The sequence below is a fragment of the Triticum aestivum genome, chromosome 5A, assembly GCF_018294505.1.
Source record: "Triticum aestivum cultivar Chinese Spring chromosome 5A, IWGSC CS RefSeq v2.1, whole genome shotgun sequence".
NCBI classification, from domain to species: domain Eukaryota; kingdom Viridiplantae; phylum Streptophyta; class Magnoliopsida; order Poales; family Poaceae; genus Triticum; species Triticum aestivum.
Window position 1 is genome coordinate 458,419,898 of NC_057806.1, and position 18,953 is coordinate 458,438,850.

Here is an 18,953-nt window from a genome sequence, read left to right on the forward strand (position 1 = left end):
GTACCACCAGGTGCGCATGCACCCTGATGACATCGCCAAGACGGCGTTTCGGACTCATCACGGCCACTTCGAGTTCTTAGTGATGCCCTTTGGCCTCACCAACGCCCCGGCAACCTTCCAGGCTCTGATGAACGACGTCCTCCGGCCCTACTTACGCCGGTTTGTGCTCGTTTTCTTTGATGATATTTTGATCTACAGTGCATCTTGGGCCGAGCACCTACAGCACGTCGCCATCGTCTTCAACGAGCTTCGGGCGCACCATCTCCATCTTAAGCGCTCGAAGTGCTCGTTCGGGACGCCTTCGGTGGCCTACTTAGGCCACGTCATCTTGGCCGACGGGGTTGCTATGGACGCCGATAAGGTGGCCGTCGTCGCTGCCTGGCTGACGCCCCAGTCTCCGCGGGCTCTTCGCGGGTTTCTCGGCCTTGCTGGCTACTACCGGAAGTTCATCCGGGAGTTTGGTGTCATCGCTTCTCCACTCACGCGGTTGTTGCACCGCGACGCTTTCTCCTGGGATGCGGAGGCGACGAAAGCCTTCGAGGCCCTTAAGGGGGCCCTCACAACGGGGCCCGTTCTTCAGATGCCGGACTTCGATCGGCCGTTCGTTGTGGACTGTGACGCCTCGGGTGTGGGGTTCGGCGCTGTGATTCATCAGGGCGAAGGCCCTCTCGCCTTCTTCAGCCGACCCTTCGCCCCGCGCCATCTCAAGCTCGCGGCGTACGAGCGGGAGCTCATTGGCTTGGAGCAGGCGGTGCGCCATTGGCGGCCCTATCTGTGGGGCCGGTCTTTTCAGATTCGCACGGACCACTACAGCCTCAAGTTCTTGCTGGATCAGAGGCTCTCCACCGTGCCCCAGCATCAGTGGATTGGCAAGCTCTTCGGCTTTGATTTCTCCGTCGAGTATCGCCTGGGTCATCTTAACACCGTGGCCGATGCCTTATCCCGCCGCGATGCCGACCTCGACTCCGTCACCGGCGACTTCGAGGGGCGAGCACTCTGCATCCTCCCAGGGCCGACTTTCGGCCTCTTCGACGACATTCGCTGGGCCACTGCGAGCGCCGCCGACGCGGTTCTCCTGCAGCAGCAGCTGGCGGCCGGTGACCTGGAGGAGCCATGGCGCCTCTTCGACGGCTTGCTGGTCCATGGGCGCCGTGTCTTCGTTCTAGCCCATGATGATCTCCATCACCAGGTCTTGCTGCTAGCTCACTCGGCTGGCCATGAGGGTGTGCAGAAAACCCTCCATCGTCTTCGTGCTGACTTCTACATTCCTGGTGATCGTGCCCTCGTTCGCGATTGGGTGCGCTCTTGTGCGACGTGTCAGCGCAACAAGATGGAGATGCTACGGCCAGCTGGTCTTCTTCAACCCCTGGATGTGCCTTCTCAGGTCTGGCCCGATATCTCCATGGACTTCATCGAGGGGCTTCCCAAGGTGGGAGGCAAGTCGGTCATTCTCACGGTGGTCGACCGCTTCTCTAAATATGCTCACTTCATCGCGCTGGGGCATCCCTAGACCGCCGCGTCCATGGCTCGTGCCTTCTTCGACGATATTGTTCGTCTGCACGGGTTTCCTGCTTCGATCGTCAGTGATCGCGACACGGTGTTCACATGCCATGTCTGGCGCGATCTCTTCAGGATGGCGAGTGTTAAGCTCCGCTTCAGCACGGCCTTCCATCCCCAGACGGACGACCAATCGGAGGTGGTTAACAAGGTGATCGCCATGTATTTACGCTGTGTTACAGGTGATCGGCCTCGCGCTTGGGTGGATTGGCTCGCATGGGCGGAGTACTGCTAAAACACCTCCTACCACTCCGCCCTGCGTGCGACACCGTTTGAGGTGGTCTACGGGCGGCCACCTCCGCCGATCTTGCCGGTGGACCCGGCTACGGCGAGGACGGAGGCCGCGGGCGACCTTATTCGCACCCGTGACGAGATGCTTGCGGAGGTCCGTCAGCGTCTCCTTCAGGCACAGCAGCTGGCGCAACATTACTACAACAACCACCATCGCGAGGCGGAGTTCGCGGTGGGTGATTGGGTGTGGCTGCGTCTTCTCCACCGCTCTACGTAGTCACTCGACCCGCGCGCGAAGCGCAAGCTCGGGCCTCGCTACGCGGGACCTTTCACCATCTTGGAGCGCATTGGGCAGGTGGCCTATCGTCTTCAGCTGCCGGCCGGCGCTCGCATCCACGATGTGTTTCATGTGGGGCTGGTCAAGCCTTTTCATGGAGAGCCTCCGGCCGCTCCACCACCGCTTCCCCCGTCCACCAACGGACGTCTTCTTCCGGAGCCAGAGAAGGTGTTGAAGGCGCAACTTCGTCGCGGGGTGTGGTTCATCTTGATCCAGTGGGCGGGCCTTCCGGTGGAGGAGGCTACTTGGGAGCCACGTGAGGATTTCCGCCACCACTATCCAGACTTTCAGCTCGAGGACGAGCTGTTTGTGCAGGCGGGGAGAGATGTTATGATCGGTTTACAATACAACCGGATGAGGCCCGCTGGGCAGTAGATTAAGGGCTTGGCCCACAAGTTATCTTAGGCTAGTCGTTTTCAGGTTATAAATATTAGATTGTAAGATACCTTTTGAGATTAAGCAATAAAGATAGTTCTATCATATTGCCCGGCTCCAGAGGAGCCGGAAACCCTAGCCGCACCTTGCCCTAGCTGCGCCGCCCCTCTTCTTCTTCGCGACGGCGCCAACACGCCGGAGCCGCCGTCCTCGCCCCCAACCCTCGCTGTCCTGCCCGTATAACCTACGGAGTAGAGCCGGTAAGAACCCTAATCCTACCAAATATAAGATTTGAATTCTTGATAGCATCTTAAATCATAAAACAAAACAACTAAAATTTGATGTATAATTTCAATACTAATACAAGATGAAAATTGAGAGAGATTAGTATAATTTGCCTCACGACAATTTCTAGGACACATACAAAGATATGAGTTCTCCATAGCATCCGAAATCACAAAACAAAACAACTAAAATCTGATGTATAATTTCAACACTGATGCTAGATGAGAATTGAGAGAAATTAGTATAGATGTGTTAACCTGCTAGTTTGTTGGTCGGAGAAGTGAAGTAGGTTGTGTCGCTGAATCGCCACATGAATAAGATCTTCAGAAACAGAACAGGCCGGCAAGCGCACAAATGGCGGCAGGAAGCGCTTAATCCCACCCATGTACGCGCTAATCATAGACGAAAAAACACGGCTCCATGAGACTGGATCGGAGGCTACGTTCCTATCCGATGTATAACAAGATCGTTGGGCAGGCCTGGCCCCTGCTCGTCCCCTCATGCCTCCGCCATTGACCCGATCACCAAACGATTACATCCAACATTTGCTCCCAAGATAATTTGAATTTGAATTGCAATCATCTCTGCCGAGTCAACCTTGTAAACATGAGGCAAACACCCAGGTTGTTGCTGCTAGCACAACCCCAGCTGCTACTGACAATGTTTCAGCATGAAAGTATGCGTTGCAGACAGGCTGGTTAGGTATTGAAGCTCTAATAAAGTTCGTTGTCAAAACCCTAACTGACATAGCTGTAAGGTCCGGTGTCTAAATAGTTTCACCCTTGGCACTTTGCCACAGTTGTAACCAGATGTACCACGAAGCTATAACAACCAGCTCTGCCGTTGGCAGATCATCAAGCGGCTGTTGTTGCCGCACAGGAATATCCACTGTAATCGACCTTGATCGGTCTTCACTCACCGCCTTCTTAATCACTTTGGTTAGGCCAAGCACGGACCTGATCACCTCAGTTGCATGAGTTGTTTTTTACATTGTTATCTTATTAAATGCATTGCTCAGACTTGTTCTTCAAGTTGAAAACCTAGGATCTAGTCTTTGGTGGTCAGATCCGATGACGACGATGCTTGAACGTCGCTTCCTTTCCAAAGATGTCGTTGTTGAAGAACTTTGTTGCCCTTACGATGTTAATTTATGATTGATGTGCACAAGGTCGTTGATGTAGTTTGTGGATCATTGTTGATCGCTTCGAGGCATTTTTTTCTCTTTTCCTCCCTTTAGGCATAGTTTTGGTCATGCATGCTTTTGTTATTTATCGGCGTGTTTTATTCGTGTGTATCGATGCTGGTTGCGTGCATTCTAACATTACAGAGGCCGGTTGTTTATGTTTCATTTTGAGCCAATAAAATCAGGTAACGCTGTATATCATCGCGATCAATCTTCTTCCCCAGATGCATCAACAACAAAAATACACAAGTTCAGACAACATGCGGTCTGAAAATGCCCGTGTCCGCGAGATATTGTTCTACAGATTCAGGAACCTGGCAATGGCGTCGTCCTGCCTGACGGCATCGTCGCAGGTGAAGTCGACGAGATGGAAGCAGTGGCCCTGCCCGGCCACCTCGAGCAGCTCCACCTCCCCAGCCCACCCGCTCGCCTTGAGCCCATCGCAGTACGCGCGGCCGCGGTCGCGGACCACGTCCGTCTCCGCGAGGCACACGAGCGCGCGCCGGCACGCCAGCCCGCGCATCGTCGGCGCGCCGGCGGCCAGCGGGTTGATCCACGGGTCGTCGACGCCCGTGGTCTGGGGGCACACCACGCGCCACATCTTCACCACGTTCTCGGCCATCACGGGGTCGCTGTCCTCGGAGGGCACCTTGCCGTGGCCCAGGAAGTAGGGGTGGACCAGCACGATGCCGCCGCTGATGGTCGCGCCGCGGGGCAGGCCCTCGGCGCCGGCGCGCATCGCCAGGTGGTGCGCGATGTTGGCGCCCGCGCTCTCGCCGCCGAGGGACAGGCGGGAGAAGTCGCCGTGGTCGGCGAGCCAGGGCTCCTCGCCGGCGCCGCCGGGGGCGTGGGACGCCACCCAGCGTAGGGCTTGCCAGGAGTCGTCGTAGGCGGCGGGGAGGGGGTGCTCGGGCGCGAGGCGGTAGTCGACGGAGACGACGATGGCCCGGGCGCGCGCGGCGAGGGAGGAGAGGTACGCGTGGAAGACGGCGTTGAAGGCGGTGTGGAGGACGAAACCGCCGCCGTGGAAGTAGACGAGGACGGGTAGCTTCTTCCCATCGACGCCCTCCGTGGCGAGGGGCGGGAGGTAGAGGCGGACGGCCACGTCGGGGGAGATTGTGCGGTCTTTCGAGGCGACGCCGGTGCCGGCGTCGGTAGAGGCCGGGACGGGGTCGGAGCCGAAGTAGCGCTCCACGCGGCCGCTCTTGAATACGCGGATGCAGTGCTCGATCTCCAGGACGACCTCGTCGTCGCTGGCGCCGGAGCCTGCCATGGGTCGGCGGGAGCTCTCTATCCGCGGTGCCGCCGGTGGATTGTTTGTTGAAGCCCAAGTTGTTGGCGGATGAGTGGTTCAGCAACTTGACTTCCTATGGTTGGGCTTGGGCCACGTTAATGTGTAGTAGTTGGATCTCAACAACTTTTTCTTCCTTTCTTGAATTTTTGTGGAGTTGACTTTGACTTTAGCGCTCCTTTGGTTCATAGTGAAAGTGAAGTTTCTTCTCTATGATGCTACTATTCATGTGTTTTGTTCAAACGATTTTTCTCTTCATTTTTCTTTACCCCATTTTCCTTTGAACCACTTTCAAATGAAAGGCAGAGGAATTCTAACATCCATGTTGAGCTCCTTTTCAAATTCTTATGCACGAAGAAAGAGACTAAGAACTAAAGACCTTGGATTCAGGTGGTTTCACTTTAATTTGACCATATTTATTTTGATTCATGTGTTTTTCAATTCCTGTGAACCAAAGACCTACTTAACATAATTCATGTGTTTTACGATTTGTTTGTTTTGCCCGTCCATTCATATCATTTTTTCATGTTTTTCTATTCCTCAATTTTTAGGATCCTGCATACCAAATGAGCCCTTAAACTGTTAAGGCATTTGAAGGAAAATCTAGTAGGTGAATATTGGAGGAAAATGAATGGCTATGATTCATAAGTGATCAATCCTTTTGGTTGCATTAGTTTTGGCTAAACATGGATGCCATGAGACAAAATAAATTCGTGATTGCTATTTCTCAGGTACTTGAAAAATTAGCTCGGGTCAGTCAATTATGGGGCGAGGCCGAAGGCAGGGCCGACGTGAGGAGTGGCCCAGGCAAGGCCAAGCTAGGACCTGGCCGGAGACAGGGACGACGCATCAGGCTGCGACGTTCCGGTCGGAGGCGAGGAGGTAGGTTGGCCAGTGCAGGTCAAGGGGGGAGGGGGAGGGGGGGGGGTATGCCAGGGTCATCGCCATTGGGCGTCCATAAAATGCATCACTGAAGTATGTTGGTAAAGTTCGAGCATAGAAAACAGACCGGCCCCTCTGGTTCCTCAAGAGACAAGGAGAGAGAATCACAAATCTACACCCACAAAAATAAAAAGAATCACAAATCTAGAAATGCAAGAGGACCAAACCTCGGCTTGGCAAAATATCTTCTAGAATACATCATGCATGAATTATTAACCTTGACAAGTTCAAGGTCTACACAACAAAAAAAGGGGAGGGGGGGGGGATATATCCTTGTGGGAAGGCTTGGCCGCTCCATCAAGCGGATTAAAACGAAGTACCTTCTACAAATTCAAATTTGTGCGTCTCACCATCTTTGAAAATGTGTTTGATCTTTTGGAGGTTGTTCTAGAAATGAGTACTCTTGTGGGACGAGCTTGAAAAAACGTGCGTGCCGTTCATGTACCATGCATGAATTATATTCATATAAGCTCTAGAGTTCCCGTTCATTTTGAGAATTTTCCTAATCCATTTTGCCCCGAGACTAATGCCCATGTGTTTATATGTTTATACGATCCAAATAAAGCTCAAATGGTTAGGTTTTTTTATGGTAAAACCAACCTATTAGAGTTTAAGTTCCAGACTTGGCATTAGTGATTGTATTTTTTGAATTTATTTCAGACCTTTCGTCGATGTACGTTCAGTGGGAGGAGACGTTTCTATCGAGAGCCTGTGATGTATTTATCTCAAGATGATGTGACAACTAAGTCTTTCAAAACTGTTTATAAGAATAGAGTATGCATGTATTTATAGGGATTAGTGTATGTGCATATGTATGAGTGTTTGCATAAAAACAAATATGTGATTCCGCAGGAATGCATAGTTACTATTTGAAGTTGTAGCCGGTGATTTTTTTCTTTCTAAAAGCTATTTTCCACTGGAACCATCCAATTCTTCTACATTATGATTTGCATCCCTCGCAGCCTCACTGATGCGCGGGCGCCGCCGCGGCTGCGGCACCCGCCGCCGCGCTGCCGGTCACCAGCTCATCGCCCCACGGTCAGATAATAGTAGATCTTCCAGATCCATGGCCTGAACCAGGCAGACACAACCAAAGGACCCCAGCAGTTCACTGATCTCTCACCTACTCCGTGGATATCCGAATTCCTTCACCCCCTCCCCCCGATCTGCCCACGCCATGTCCGACACGGGCGCCGGCGGCGACGAGGTCATCCACGACGCCCCCGGCTTCATTCGCGTCTACAAGAGCGGCCGCGTCGAGCGCTTCCTGCGGATCGACTTCGCCCCGCCCTGCACCGATGCGGCCACCGGCGTCTCCGCAAAGGACATCACCATCCTCCCGGGAGCCGGCGTGTCGGCGAGAGTCTACCTCCCGCCTGCCCCCGCCGGCGGCCAGCAGGGCAAGCTCCCCGTCCTCGTATTCTTCCATGGTGGTGCCTTCTGCCTCGGCTCGGCGTTCGACGCCGCCGCGCACGGCCACGCCAACCAGCTCGCCGCGCGGGCCGGCGCGATCGTCGTGTCGGTGGAGTACCGCCTCGCGCCGGAGCACCCCGTCCCCGCGCTCTACGGGGACGCCTGGGCGGCGCTCCAGTGGGTGGCCGCGCACGCGGGCGGCCAGGGCGCGGAGCCCTGGCTGACCAACCACGCGGACTTCGGGCGCGTCCACGTCGGCGGCGAGAGCGCCGGCGCCAACATCGCGCACCACGCCGCAATGCGTGCTGGCGCCGAGGAGCTGGGCCACGGCGTGGAGGTGAGCTCGCTCGTGCTGATCCATCCCTACTTCTTAGGGGGCGACAGCTCCGAGTCGGACGAGATGGGCATGGCGTTGCTCGACGAGCTGGTGCGGCTTTGGCCGGTGGTCTGCCCGGGGACCAGTGGGTGCGACGACCCGTGGATCAACCCGATGGCGGAGAGAGCGCCCAGCCTAGCCGGGCTGGGGTGCAAGCGCGCTCTGGTATGCGTTGGGGGCAAGGACGCCATGAGGGGAAGGGGAAGGCTGTACCCTGAGAAATTGATTGGGAGTGGGTGGCAAGGCGAGGTGGAAATCTGGGAGGCGGATGGCCAGGGTCACGGCTTCCACCTCTTCCGGCCGACATGCGCCCAGGCGGAAGCGCAGGTCGGCGTCGTCGCTGAATTTCTGGGCCGCAGATGAGATCTCCTGTTCTCCGCTCATTCACATGACCAAGGCAATGTTCTTGAATTGGCTATTGTTGTACACTAGGAAGTTTGAGTTATGCTTAAAACATGCTTGTAGCTGTTCTTCAGTGGTTTTATCTTCAGTCTATAAGAACAAGGAGTATATTGTTACTACTGTCATATGGAGTTCAAATTCAAACCAGCTAGTCTGCCATTCTGTAAAATTATAAATTTGTATTTTGAAAGGGTTTAGGATGCTAAGATATGATTATGAAGTTCTCAAATTGCAGTAGAGCTTGCATTCTCAAGAATAAAAAGGGAAATACTAGTTCGAGCCTGAATCATCATCTTGGAGCCTTTTCCTACTTATATTTATGGCTAAAAATGTCAGATTGGGATGCTGCATAATACTCCCTCCGTCCCAAAATAAGTGTCTCAGCTTTGTACTAACTCTGAGTATATTGTGTTTCCATTTCGGCTAGCAATTCAGACTTTAATCAAAAGACAATCATTAAGCTTTCTCTGCTGGACATTCCTTCTGATGTTATTTCATTACATGACATGGCAGACTAAGAGAGGTACTGAACAATATACTCTTAGTAAGGCTTCTCTTAATAGTGCAATCCTATCGAGCAGTTGTGAAAATGTTGCTGATACGGTGGTGCTGGTCAAGCAGGCCATGACCACTATGATGAGCCACCAATCATTGAGCCAACAGATGTAAGGCATACTGCAGCACTTCTCGAATACCTTCATGCTCGATGGTGCTCGCAAGAGATCCCCAGCAAATGGCTACAAATATCCTTGTTCAAGGCATGGATAACGTCCAAGCCATGGATACTGTCCTGGATAATCTTTTCCTTCCATGTCCTGCCGCACCGGGGTGTTGCACAGTGATTCCTTTACTTCTTGCATTGTTGCCGAGTCATTGACCACATGCAGTTTCCTCTGCCAACTGCAAAGGTAATACTGCTTTAGTAAGCTATTTGCGGTATGCAGGAAATATTATACTGTATTGCATAACCAGTACATTGAAAGAAATTGAAGATTAATATAGCAGCGACTTAGTTTATTTTTGCAGGGTTGCACATATTGATATTGCATTAATATGTTGTGTTTCACGAGTCAAGCAAGGTTTTTATGAAAAGAACCTGCATGACAAGAAGGGCCTTCAGTGTCAGTGGTGCCAGCAACTAGACAACAGACTGAACTGAAATGTAGTCAGCACTAGCATGCCAGGTAACTGCTCTTGTGAATTATGTGAGGATGTATATTTTTCTTGGGATACATATATTGGCCTTACTTTGAAGCAATCACTTGGCTAATTTACAAAACTAACTACTTACTGCTGATTGTAAGGATGCATAATTTTCTAGGGACACATATCAACCTACTTCGAAGTAATCACTTGCTTCATTACAGAACTAACTACTTACTTCTGACATGATGACTTCTCCTTATGTGGCTTTGAAGTGCCATTATTTATTTATTTATTTATTTTGAAACAAATAGGCAAAAGCCTCACATACTTATATTAAAAGAAGAGTTACAATATGTACAAGGGTCTCTGGCTACAAAAGCAAGATTTTGGTAATCCTTAATGGCATCGGTAATGAAAAATTGTACTGCTAGTAGCAGCTGGCTGGAACTAGTTCTACAGCTCAGTTTTCAGTACATCGCATGATCCGAACTCAGCAAGATGGGTGATATCATCAATATTTTCTGGGAGCCTCCACTCTTCCAGTGTTCTGAACAATCCATGTGATGTCTTTCTCTTGATTGGTACTTCTCGACATCTCCAACATCTTCAGGCCCAAAGAAAGAAAATGAATCATCAGTGGCATCTTGGAGGCCACACATACTCATTTCCAGCTTCTGAGCATGCTGAAGAGTTTCTGCCATGGTACCTGCATGACAGACCACTGGGTTTTTTCATGCTTCTGCCTCGGCCCGTTTTCGCAGGAACTGCATCCCGGTCCTCTCCTTCGAGGGGCAGGAATTCACCTCTCACGCGGATAAAGCGGCTATCCTCCGGGATTATTATAAAGATCTCCTAGGCACTGCGCATCACTGTGACTGGACGTTCTCTTTATCTGATCTTTACCCTGGCGTCGCTCCCCTTCCTGACTCTTTGTCAGGACCCTTCTCCGCGGACGAGGTTCGGACAGCTTTTTTTGAAATGAACCGCCTTTCTAGCCCCGGGCCCGACGGTTTTGGCCCATCCTTCTATGTCTCTTTCTGGGACTTGATCTCCTCCGACGTCCAGGCGGTGTTCGATGACTTCTACGCCGGCACTATTGATCTCTCCAGAATCAACCGCGCCTTTTTAGTTCTCTTGCCTAAATCAGAGGCGGCTCGCTCCCCCTCTGATTTTCGGCCTATCTCGCTTCAGAATTGCATCATGAAAGCCATCACTAGGGCCCTCTGCTCCCGCCTTCAGCGACTCATCCACTCTATGGTGGACCCTGACCAGACGGGATTCCTCCCTGGGCGGCGTATCTCTGAGAACATCGTTTACGCCGCCGACCTTCTCCGAGCCTGCCATTTGCGCAAGGCTCCTACTGTGATCTTTAAGATCGACTTTCGCAAAGCCTTTGACTCCGTTAATTGGTCGAGCCTTCTCATGATTTTGTCTGCTCGGGGTTTCGACAACCGTTGGTGTGGCTGGATCCACTCTATCCTTTCTACTGGCCACACCTCGGTGCTTCTCAACAATGTCCCAGGTGACTGGATCCTTTGCCGCAACGGCCTTCGCCAAGGTGACGCCCTATCCCCTTACCTCTTTATTATTGTTGCGGACGTTCTTCAACGCATGACGCAGGCTGCAAGCGCCGCCGGCCGGCTGCAGCACCCAATCGATCCCTCCCTCCCTTGCCCCGTCTTGCAATACGCAGATGATACTTTAATCCTTTGTCGTGCCGACCTCCCTTCCGTTACTTATCTTAAAAACATCCTCGATGCTTTTGCCTTGGCGACCGGGCTCACCATTAACTTCCATAAATCTGGATTTGTCCCCATGCACTGCTCCTCCGAGCTGTCTGCTCAGATGGCCGCTATCCTGGGATGCCCCATATCCACCTTCCCTCAACCCTACCTTGGTCTCCCCCTCTCCCCTCTAAAGCTCCCCATCTCTGCCTATGACCCCCTCATCAACTCCTTTGATAAGTATCTGTCCGGGTGGCGCGCTCTTCTCCTTTCCTCGGGCGGTAGGCTTGTTCTCTGTAATGCCGTGCTTAATAACCTTGCCACCTATTATATGTTCCTTTATGCTACCCCCTGGAGTGCTTGAGCAGATTGATCGTCGATGTCGTGCTTTCTTTTGGACCGGCAAGGATACTTGCTCTGGTGCTCGCTGTTTAATTGCTTGGGACAAAGTGTGTGTTGATGTGCAGGAAGGCGGACTTGGCATTCGCGACCTCCGGCGGCAAAACATGCGCCTTCTTCTCAACTTCATCGACGCTCTTCACCGGCCTGGGTCCCCGCCTTGGAAGCTTTGGTTCCTCCGTAACGTCAGGGGTGACGTTGGGGACCCCTGCTCGGCGCCCTCGTTCCTCCAGACGATCATGCAGGCGGCGCTCCCGACCTACCGATCCATCACTCGGGTGCAGCTTGGAGACGGGCGCACCACCTCCTTCTGGCAGGATCGGTGGCTCCCAGGCGGCGCGCTCTGCTTCACCTTCGAGGCGCTCTTCTCCCACTCGACGCGGCCCAACGCCTCGGTCGCTGCAGTTATCCAGGGCGGCCTCGCGCTCCAGCCGAGGCTCTCCGCAGTGGCGGCCGGTCAGCTCAGTGTCGTGCATGCACTCTTGCGCGATGTTCATCTGTTGGGTGTGCATGATCATCGCTTCATGGCGTGGGGAGGTGACCTTACCTTCAGCTCCCGAGCTGCTTTTCGTGTTCTGTCGCCTCACGGCGTGCTCGACCAGGACTCCATCGACATCTGGGGCTCCAGGCTCCCTAGCAAAATCAAGATTTTCGCGAGGCTACTGGTCGGCAATCGGCTTAGCACTCGGGCTAACTTGTACGCCAAAAACTGCGCCTCTTCTCCAACATGTGCCTCCTGCCAGGCGGAGGAAACGGCGGACCACCTCTTCGCTGCATGTCCTCGTGTGGCTCCGGTCTGGGCTAGGCTTGGCCTGGGCACCTTCTACTCCGTTGGTGAAATTCTCTCTACTCAACCCTCGCTGCAAATTGATGCTGCTGCCTGGAAAGATGGCCTCTACATCCTGATGTGGAGCGTGTGGAAAGCCAGGAACGATGTGGTCTTCAACTCCATCATATGCGGGACTTGCGACGTCCTCCGGCGAGCAGCCGACGATACGCTTCTGTGGTCCAAGCGCTTTGAGACTGGACCGAGGGAGCAGCTCCTCCTGTTTCGCTCCTTCCTTTTCTCAGCCACCTAGTCTTCCTCTCTCTTTTTCTGTTTTTTTGCCTCCTATCTTGATGTTTTTTATCTCCTTGATGGAAAACACTGTATGACGCTAAGTCGCTTTCGGGTAATATAACAACGGGTGGGGCTTTCGCCCCCCGTCATTCTTGAAAAAAAAAGGATATTCACGCAAACTATTACTGGCATGCCATGTATTATAACTGTTTATCTTGATTTATGCAGTGAGTTTCCATGGCTCTATCTGACTACAGTTTCGTCCATATAAGCTTGCAGTATCAGTTGTTTTAATATTTAGTCTTCATCTCCCATGTAGGAAAAGCTATGCAGTAACTTCACATATTATCTGACTGCAATTGCATGGTTGCGCCCGTATAAGTTTGCACAATGAATTGTTTTAACTTTTGTTCTCCATCTTCCATGTATGAATCAGAGAAAGCGTGACTGGAAACTAGGTTATTCGGTGATGAAGCGAAGTAAGTTCGGTTTATTTGAATTTGGTAGATAATTTGTTGTTTTGATTTTTTTTCTGCAGGAGACAAAGAATAGCATGTATCTTTAACTACTCTGGATTTGTGATAAATATTTTCCATCGTTACCATTCCTACGTTTTCTTCCTCTGGGAATCAAACGAATATTCTAATATTTATTTGTTCACGGGATCTTAAATCTAATTGTTTTTCACAATATGATATTTTAGTATTATCACATGATATCTTACTTGACGGGCTACATCACCTTTCCTTACACATTTTACCTAGCCAAAGCTGAACGCTACACCATTTCTCAAAAATAAAATAAAATAACTGAAGACTTGCATAAGTTCGTCGGATCTAGACAGCAATCTTATGTACTTAACTAGGATATCATTTGGGTACAACGTGGATGAGAATACGGAATCAGTGATGCAACAACCGTCCAGCTAAAAGAAAACTGGCACAAATTGAATGCCACCATGTTTTTTCCCCATTGCTGCATACTGCCTAAAATTCAAATGCTTCAGCAGTGCAGGTTCCTCGATATCATCCTCAAAGGGCATGCCTAAGACATCCCATTTAGGTCAATCAACTCATACTAGTACACAAATTGTTCATCATATTATTTAGATTGCGTGCATCGCAAGTATGGCCATATTGTGACAGAGCACAAAGCTAAGATTTATTAGCTCCATGCAAGTTTAGGTCAACTTTCTAACAGGACCAACACTTGGGTCATGGAAATTCTCTTTTCCTGGCAGCACCTTCAGGGCACTAGAATAGCCCCTAGTCCAAGGGCAACTGAGAAAGAGACATTTGTCCTTCTTGCATTCGAACCTCATATTTTCAACAGAAAAAGCGTGCACTTTTGCAACTTTAATTCTACACATCTTCTCATGAATGAAGATTATTAAGATCTTATCATCGCACGTTTAAGTTATTCATAATGACTATTCCTGAATGTTATAAACTTACACTACCTGCATTGCCACGAAAGTTCTCATCCAAAGTCTATTAATACGTGTGCTCTACATTAACTTGAGGACTCAACATTGCCGTCCTCGGAGAACTACAATTCTGTGCAACCTACCCTTGAAGAGAGCAGATATATGGAGACTGGAAAACACATCTTCTGCAGACAACCACCAACTTATGGCAACCTCATCACAATTCTCTCGATCGATGGTGGAGGGATTCGAGGAATCATTCCAGCTGTTGCTCTTGCCTTTCTAGAATCAGAGTTGCAGGTAAACCTGTAGTTATGTAGCACGATTGATTTTCATATCTTGTGATATTGGCAATTTAACAAGGCAACACTTACCTGGTGAGAAATATAATAGATTAGAACTCCATGTTCCATATGTCGCATCAGATGAAATAAGCTTGCAATTTTTTTTTGGTTTGTTTAAAGTTCAAACTCTCAGGGTTTAACTCAATTCACTAACCATATCTTATTAACTTCAACTGTAAAGTTACTTGCATAAGCCAAGTAAATCTTAAAGTTTGCATTAGTGTCGCAATTAGGGTGCTGTCTTGTTGTCTGCTCCCTACTCTTTTATTGTTATTTATGCACATGTAGATGTTGAGCAGTTGCAGTCATGCAGAAGATTCAAATTCTTGGAAAATTGGATTTATATTTAGTATTACATCAGTTCAATATTCTGCTAATGCTAGTTCTGTATTTCTGGTTCTTTTATCTCAACTGGACTGGTGGACTGAATATACTTGATGTGTAACAATGATTTTGTTTCCATCTGCCCCAGCATATGCTCCTTTCTTTAGAAACGCATTAATTTTCAATTGACGCTCTTGATTTCATCCCACTGAAACTGTTATGTTAACTTCTAAAGAAACTTGATGGAGAGGAAGCCCGGTTAGCAGACTACTTTGATGTCATTGCTGGGACCAGCACAGGGGGACTTGTGACTGCGGTGCTCACTGCACCAAATAAGAAGAGAAGACCACTTTTTGCGGCGAAGGATATTCAAGCATTTTATATGAACCATGCTCCCAGAATTTTCCCACAGCTCAGGTGAACGATATATTATGGTTTTTGACTTGTTGATTGGATTGTGAACTTGTCCAGTAACACATATTGTCTGTTTTTTAGGGGTGCATTTGGTAGGATAATGGGGATACTTCGCTCATTGTCAGGACCTTATTATGATGGTAAGTACCTTCATGAAGTTGTGAGAAAGAAGTTAGGAAGTGCCAGGCTGCATCAGACGTTAACAAATGTGGTAATACCAACTTTTGACATCAAGCGGCTACAACCAACCATTTTTTCGTCGTATGAGGTTTCCCTCTTTCCCTCTCTCTCAAATCTTTCAGGAGTCCTAATTTGAGCACCTGTAAAATATGGTACATGTTTCTTTGTATTGGATGCTAGTTATAGTAAGTGAGAACCAATTCATTTCAATGGCACAAGAAACACATGCTACTAAAATGTGTATTTCTTTGTTTTCTCTGTAAATTTACTTCAAAGGGAGAACATATATATGAGGCAGTAGTGAGAGGTCGAGAACTTCCATTAATCCTCCATGATGGAGATTTTGCACAAAAATGAACTTTCTATTATCATGTGACAGGTTAAGACGAAGAAGAAGAAAAACACAATGAATGCTTTGTTATCAGATATTTGCATCAGCACATCCGCTGCTCCAACTTATTTGCCTGCGCATTACTTCAAGACTGAAGATTCTCATGGAAACATCAAGGAGTTTAATCTTATTGATGGGGGAGTAGCTGCCAATAATCCGGTACTATTGCTGCCTGTAGTTTTGCATAACATACAGCATGCAGCATGTGCTTGATTCAGAGACTGAAGGAAAATCTTGAAATTTTGAAATAGACCTAATATCTGTCTTTGTTGTGTTTAGGCCTTAGTTGCCATTGGAGAAGTAAGCAAGCAGATATTCAAGCAAGATCCAGATTTCTTCCCAATAAAACCTATGGACTATGGCCGGTTTTTGGTCATTTCACTTGGCACAGGCTCATCAAAATTTGAAGAGAAGTACGATGCACAAAAGGCTAAATCATGGGGAGTGTTGGATTGGTTACTTAGCAGTGGATCTACACCATTAGTAGATATTTTCACACGGGCAAGTGCAGATATGGTGGATATTCACATTGCTTCTGTTTTCAAAGCCTTACATTCGGAGCAGAACTATCTGAGAATTCAAGTAAGTAAATGCAGGCACCTTATTTGTACTGTACAAAGTAACCAATAAATCAGCTTCCTTTTACTCAGAGAATACCATTTCTACATGACAGGATGATAACCTACGGGGGACACTCTCCTCAGTTGATGTTGCCACCAAGGATAACTTGGAGAAACTTGTCAATGTTGGAGAGATGCTGCTAAAGAAACCTGTCTCACGGGCAAATTTGGAGACTGGCCAAATGGTGCCTGCTTGCAGTGACATAGAGGAGACCAATGAGGAAGCACTCAAGAGGTGAGCTTGCGACCACCTATCAGGTTACTGTAATTACGGTATGCATCTACTTATGAGCTAATAAGCACCTTATTTCCAGATTTGCAAAGCTGTTGTCTGATGAAAAGCAAATTCGCCAAGCAAGATCGCCATAATGAAGTCCGGTCTCTTTTGTGTCAATGCTGTGCCAGAGATTTTTTTTCTCTGCATGGCATACACCAGTTAGCAATTAGTTGATTTGTTTGTTGAAGTTTCACTGTAATGTAGTTAAATAAATATGTAGTGAGGCTTACTGACTGATATAGCTTGATAATGTTAGGCGCCGATGGCTTTATTGATATGTAAATACAAATGTTCTTTTAAATAAAACTAAGCATTTAATTAGTGTTCTGTTGTGTTATCAATTCCACTGGTTTTATGTCAGCCGATGAGTTCTGAAGGATTTCAGGCCGACCATGCGGCGGGACATTCGGAACAAAGAGATAGCCGCCGCTGCTGCATGGAACAAGTACCTGGTACGATATCTCTTCGCTTTGTACGTAGAAATAGTTAAACCTATCTCTGCTTTGGGTAATGAGTATCAAGCAAGTGAGATGCCTTTTGAAGAAGAACGCTTTACCCAACGCTTTACCCTTTAGTACTACTTGAGATACTGCTGTTGGGAATTGTCAAAGAGACATCTAATTCTTATAGGGTTTGCAGCATGGACAGACTGGATAAATAAATAGCAAAGCGCTTCACTAACTCAAAGCACTTCATTTTTATTGGAGCAGACGCTTTCCAGGGCAACAGGCTCTTCTGTGATTGAGTACCTTTTAGCTTAGTTTGAAAGTTCAAACTCATTACTACTTTTTCGCAATGCGCATTTTTTTTTGTTTGTGAAATGCTGTAGTGGCACTATCTGTGATCCTGGTATACTAGTATACTCTGCCAAGTTGGATTTGTTAACATTGCAGCATCCAAGGGACGACATCGTGGGCTGCAGGATGGCGGGAACTGAATATTTTGATATGGATACTATCGATACTATGGTGGGTAGCCTTTCAAAGCGGGTCTAAGCATGTGCTCTCGACCACTCAATCCCTAGATTGGTGATCTGTAACCATCGCCCATCAAATTTTGAGCACCAAAAGATCTGATCAACGACCAACAATGCGCAGTGTGAAGTAGGTATAACTGTCAACTTTTGCAAACACAAATTTTCCATCAGCACATAAATATAGCTATAGTTTTAAAGCCGAGACGATTGGGGATCTCAGAATCCAAGTGGATGGTAGCAAAATATGTTCAATTAAAGTAAACTCTTTGAGTCTTTGCTAGCCAGTCATCCGGGTTCCTTGGTTGGTGGTGCCACGATGCTTACATTAGATCGACCATAGGTTTTTTTGGGGAAAAGGCAAATCTGACAAGCATTTCTTCAAACCCCTAGACTTTTCATGTTAGCGGCCTGCGCCGCTTGAGTGCCCTAAACCGTTGATCTGAGCCGTTGCCCGTACACCATACATGAAATATATTTCTTCTCTAGTCATATGCTATATATGAAGTTAATGATTAAAAGGTGACCCCTCCTTCGTCTAGGGAGCCAGCTAATGTCCTTGGCTGGTCGAAAGCTGTGTCTCTCGATCGATGTGTGTCGAAGCAACGAAGATTCCCAGATTATGCCATGCAAACAATGCTGCCCTTTTCCAAGATCCTTGCAGTAAGTGTTTCTCAACTCTTAAGTGGGTTACTTTTCCTTTCTGATGATGGTAGTATTCACTCCATGAGAATCTAAGAACAAACAGACTGCATGCTCTGCATCTGTCCATGCATTAGCTCATTACTCTTCCTTTTTCGGAAGCACTAATCTTCCATAGTCAAATGTGCACGTTTACAAGATGAACATTTAGTTTCTTGACTGGCAGAGGCATGTGAAAATCTTGGACTGACATGCATGGTGTTTGGTGCACCATGGCAATGGTGTACTTGACGGTTGCTTCTTCATGTGGCCTTTTGAGTTTTGTGGAGCCTTCAGATTGCACGGAGCTGGGCTGTCTACCTTTCTTCCTCCGTCCTAAAATAAGTGTCTCAAGTTTAGTGTACAAAGTTGAGACATTTATTTTGGGACGGAGGAAATACTCCCTCCGTCCGGAAATACTTATCATCAAAATGAATAAAAGAAGATGTATGTAGATGTATTTTAGTTTTAGATATATTCTTTTTATCTATTTTGATGATAAGTATTTTTGGATGAAGGAATACTTTGTATACCCTCAGATCTATACGATAATCTTGTCTGCATTTAAAATATTGCACGCCATGTGAGAACAGAGCGCCGCT

The 18,953-nt window shown here is 48.6% G+C and overlaps 2 protein-coding genes across 2 annotated transcripts; one reads left to right on the forward strand and one right to left on the reverse strand.

The window, feature by feature from the left end:
* Positions 1-4,149: 4,149 nt before the first annotated feature.
* On the reverse strand, positions 4,150-5,338 carry LOC123107167 (tuliposide A-converting enzyme 1, chloroplastic). Its single transcript, XM_044529171.1, has one exon. The coding sequence runs from the start codon at positions 5,239-5,241 to the stop codon at positions 4,267-4,269; it is 975 nt and encodes a 324-aa protein (XP_044385106.1). The 5' UTR covers positions 5,242-5,338; the 3' UTR covers positions 4,150-4,266.
* Positions 5,339-7,378: 2,040 nt separating this feature from the next.
* On the forward strand, positions 7,379-8,678 carry LOC123104010 (2-hydroxyisoflavanone dehydratase). The gene has a single exon (XM_044525724.1). It carries the CDS (start codon positions 7,379-7,381, stop codon positions 8,351-8,353), a length of 975 nt encoding a protein of 324 aa, XP_044381659.1. The 3' UTR covers positions 8,354-8,678.
* Positions 8,679-18,953: the final 10,275 nt, after the last annotated feature.

Coding starts and splice junctions, on each gene's coding strand:
- LOC123107167 (XM_044529171.1), bottom strand. CDS start 5,241: ATGGCAGGCTCCGGCGCCAGCGACGACGAGGTCGTCCTGGAGATCGAG.
- LOC123104010 (XM_044525724.1), top strand. CDS start 7,379: ATGTCCGACACGGGCGCCGGCGGCGACGAGGTCATCCACGACGCCCCC.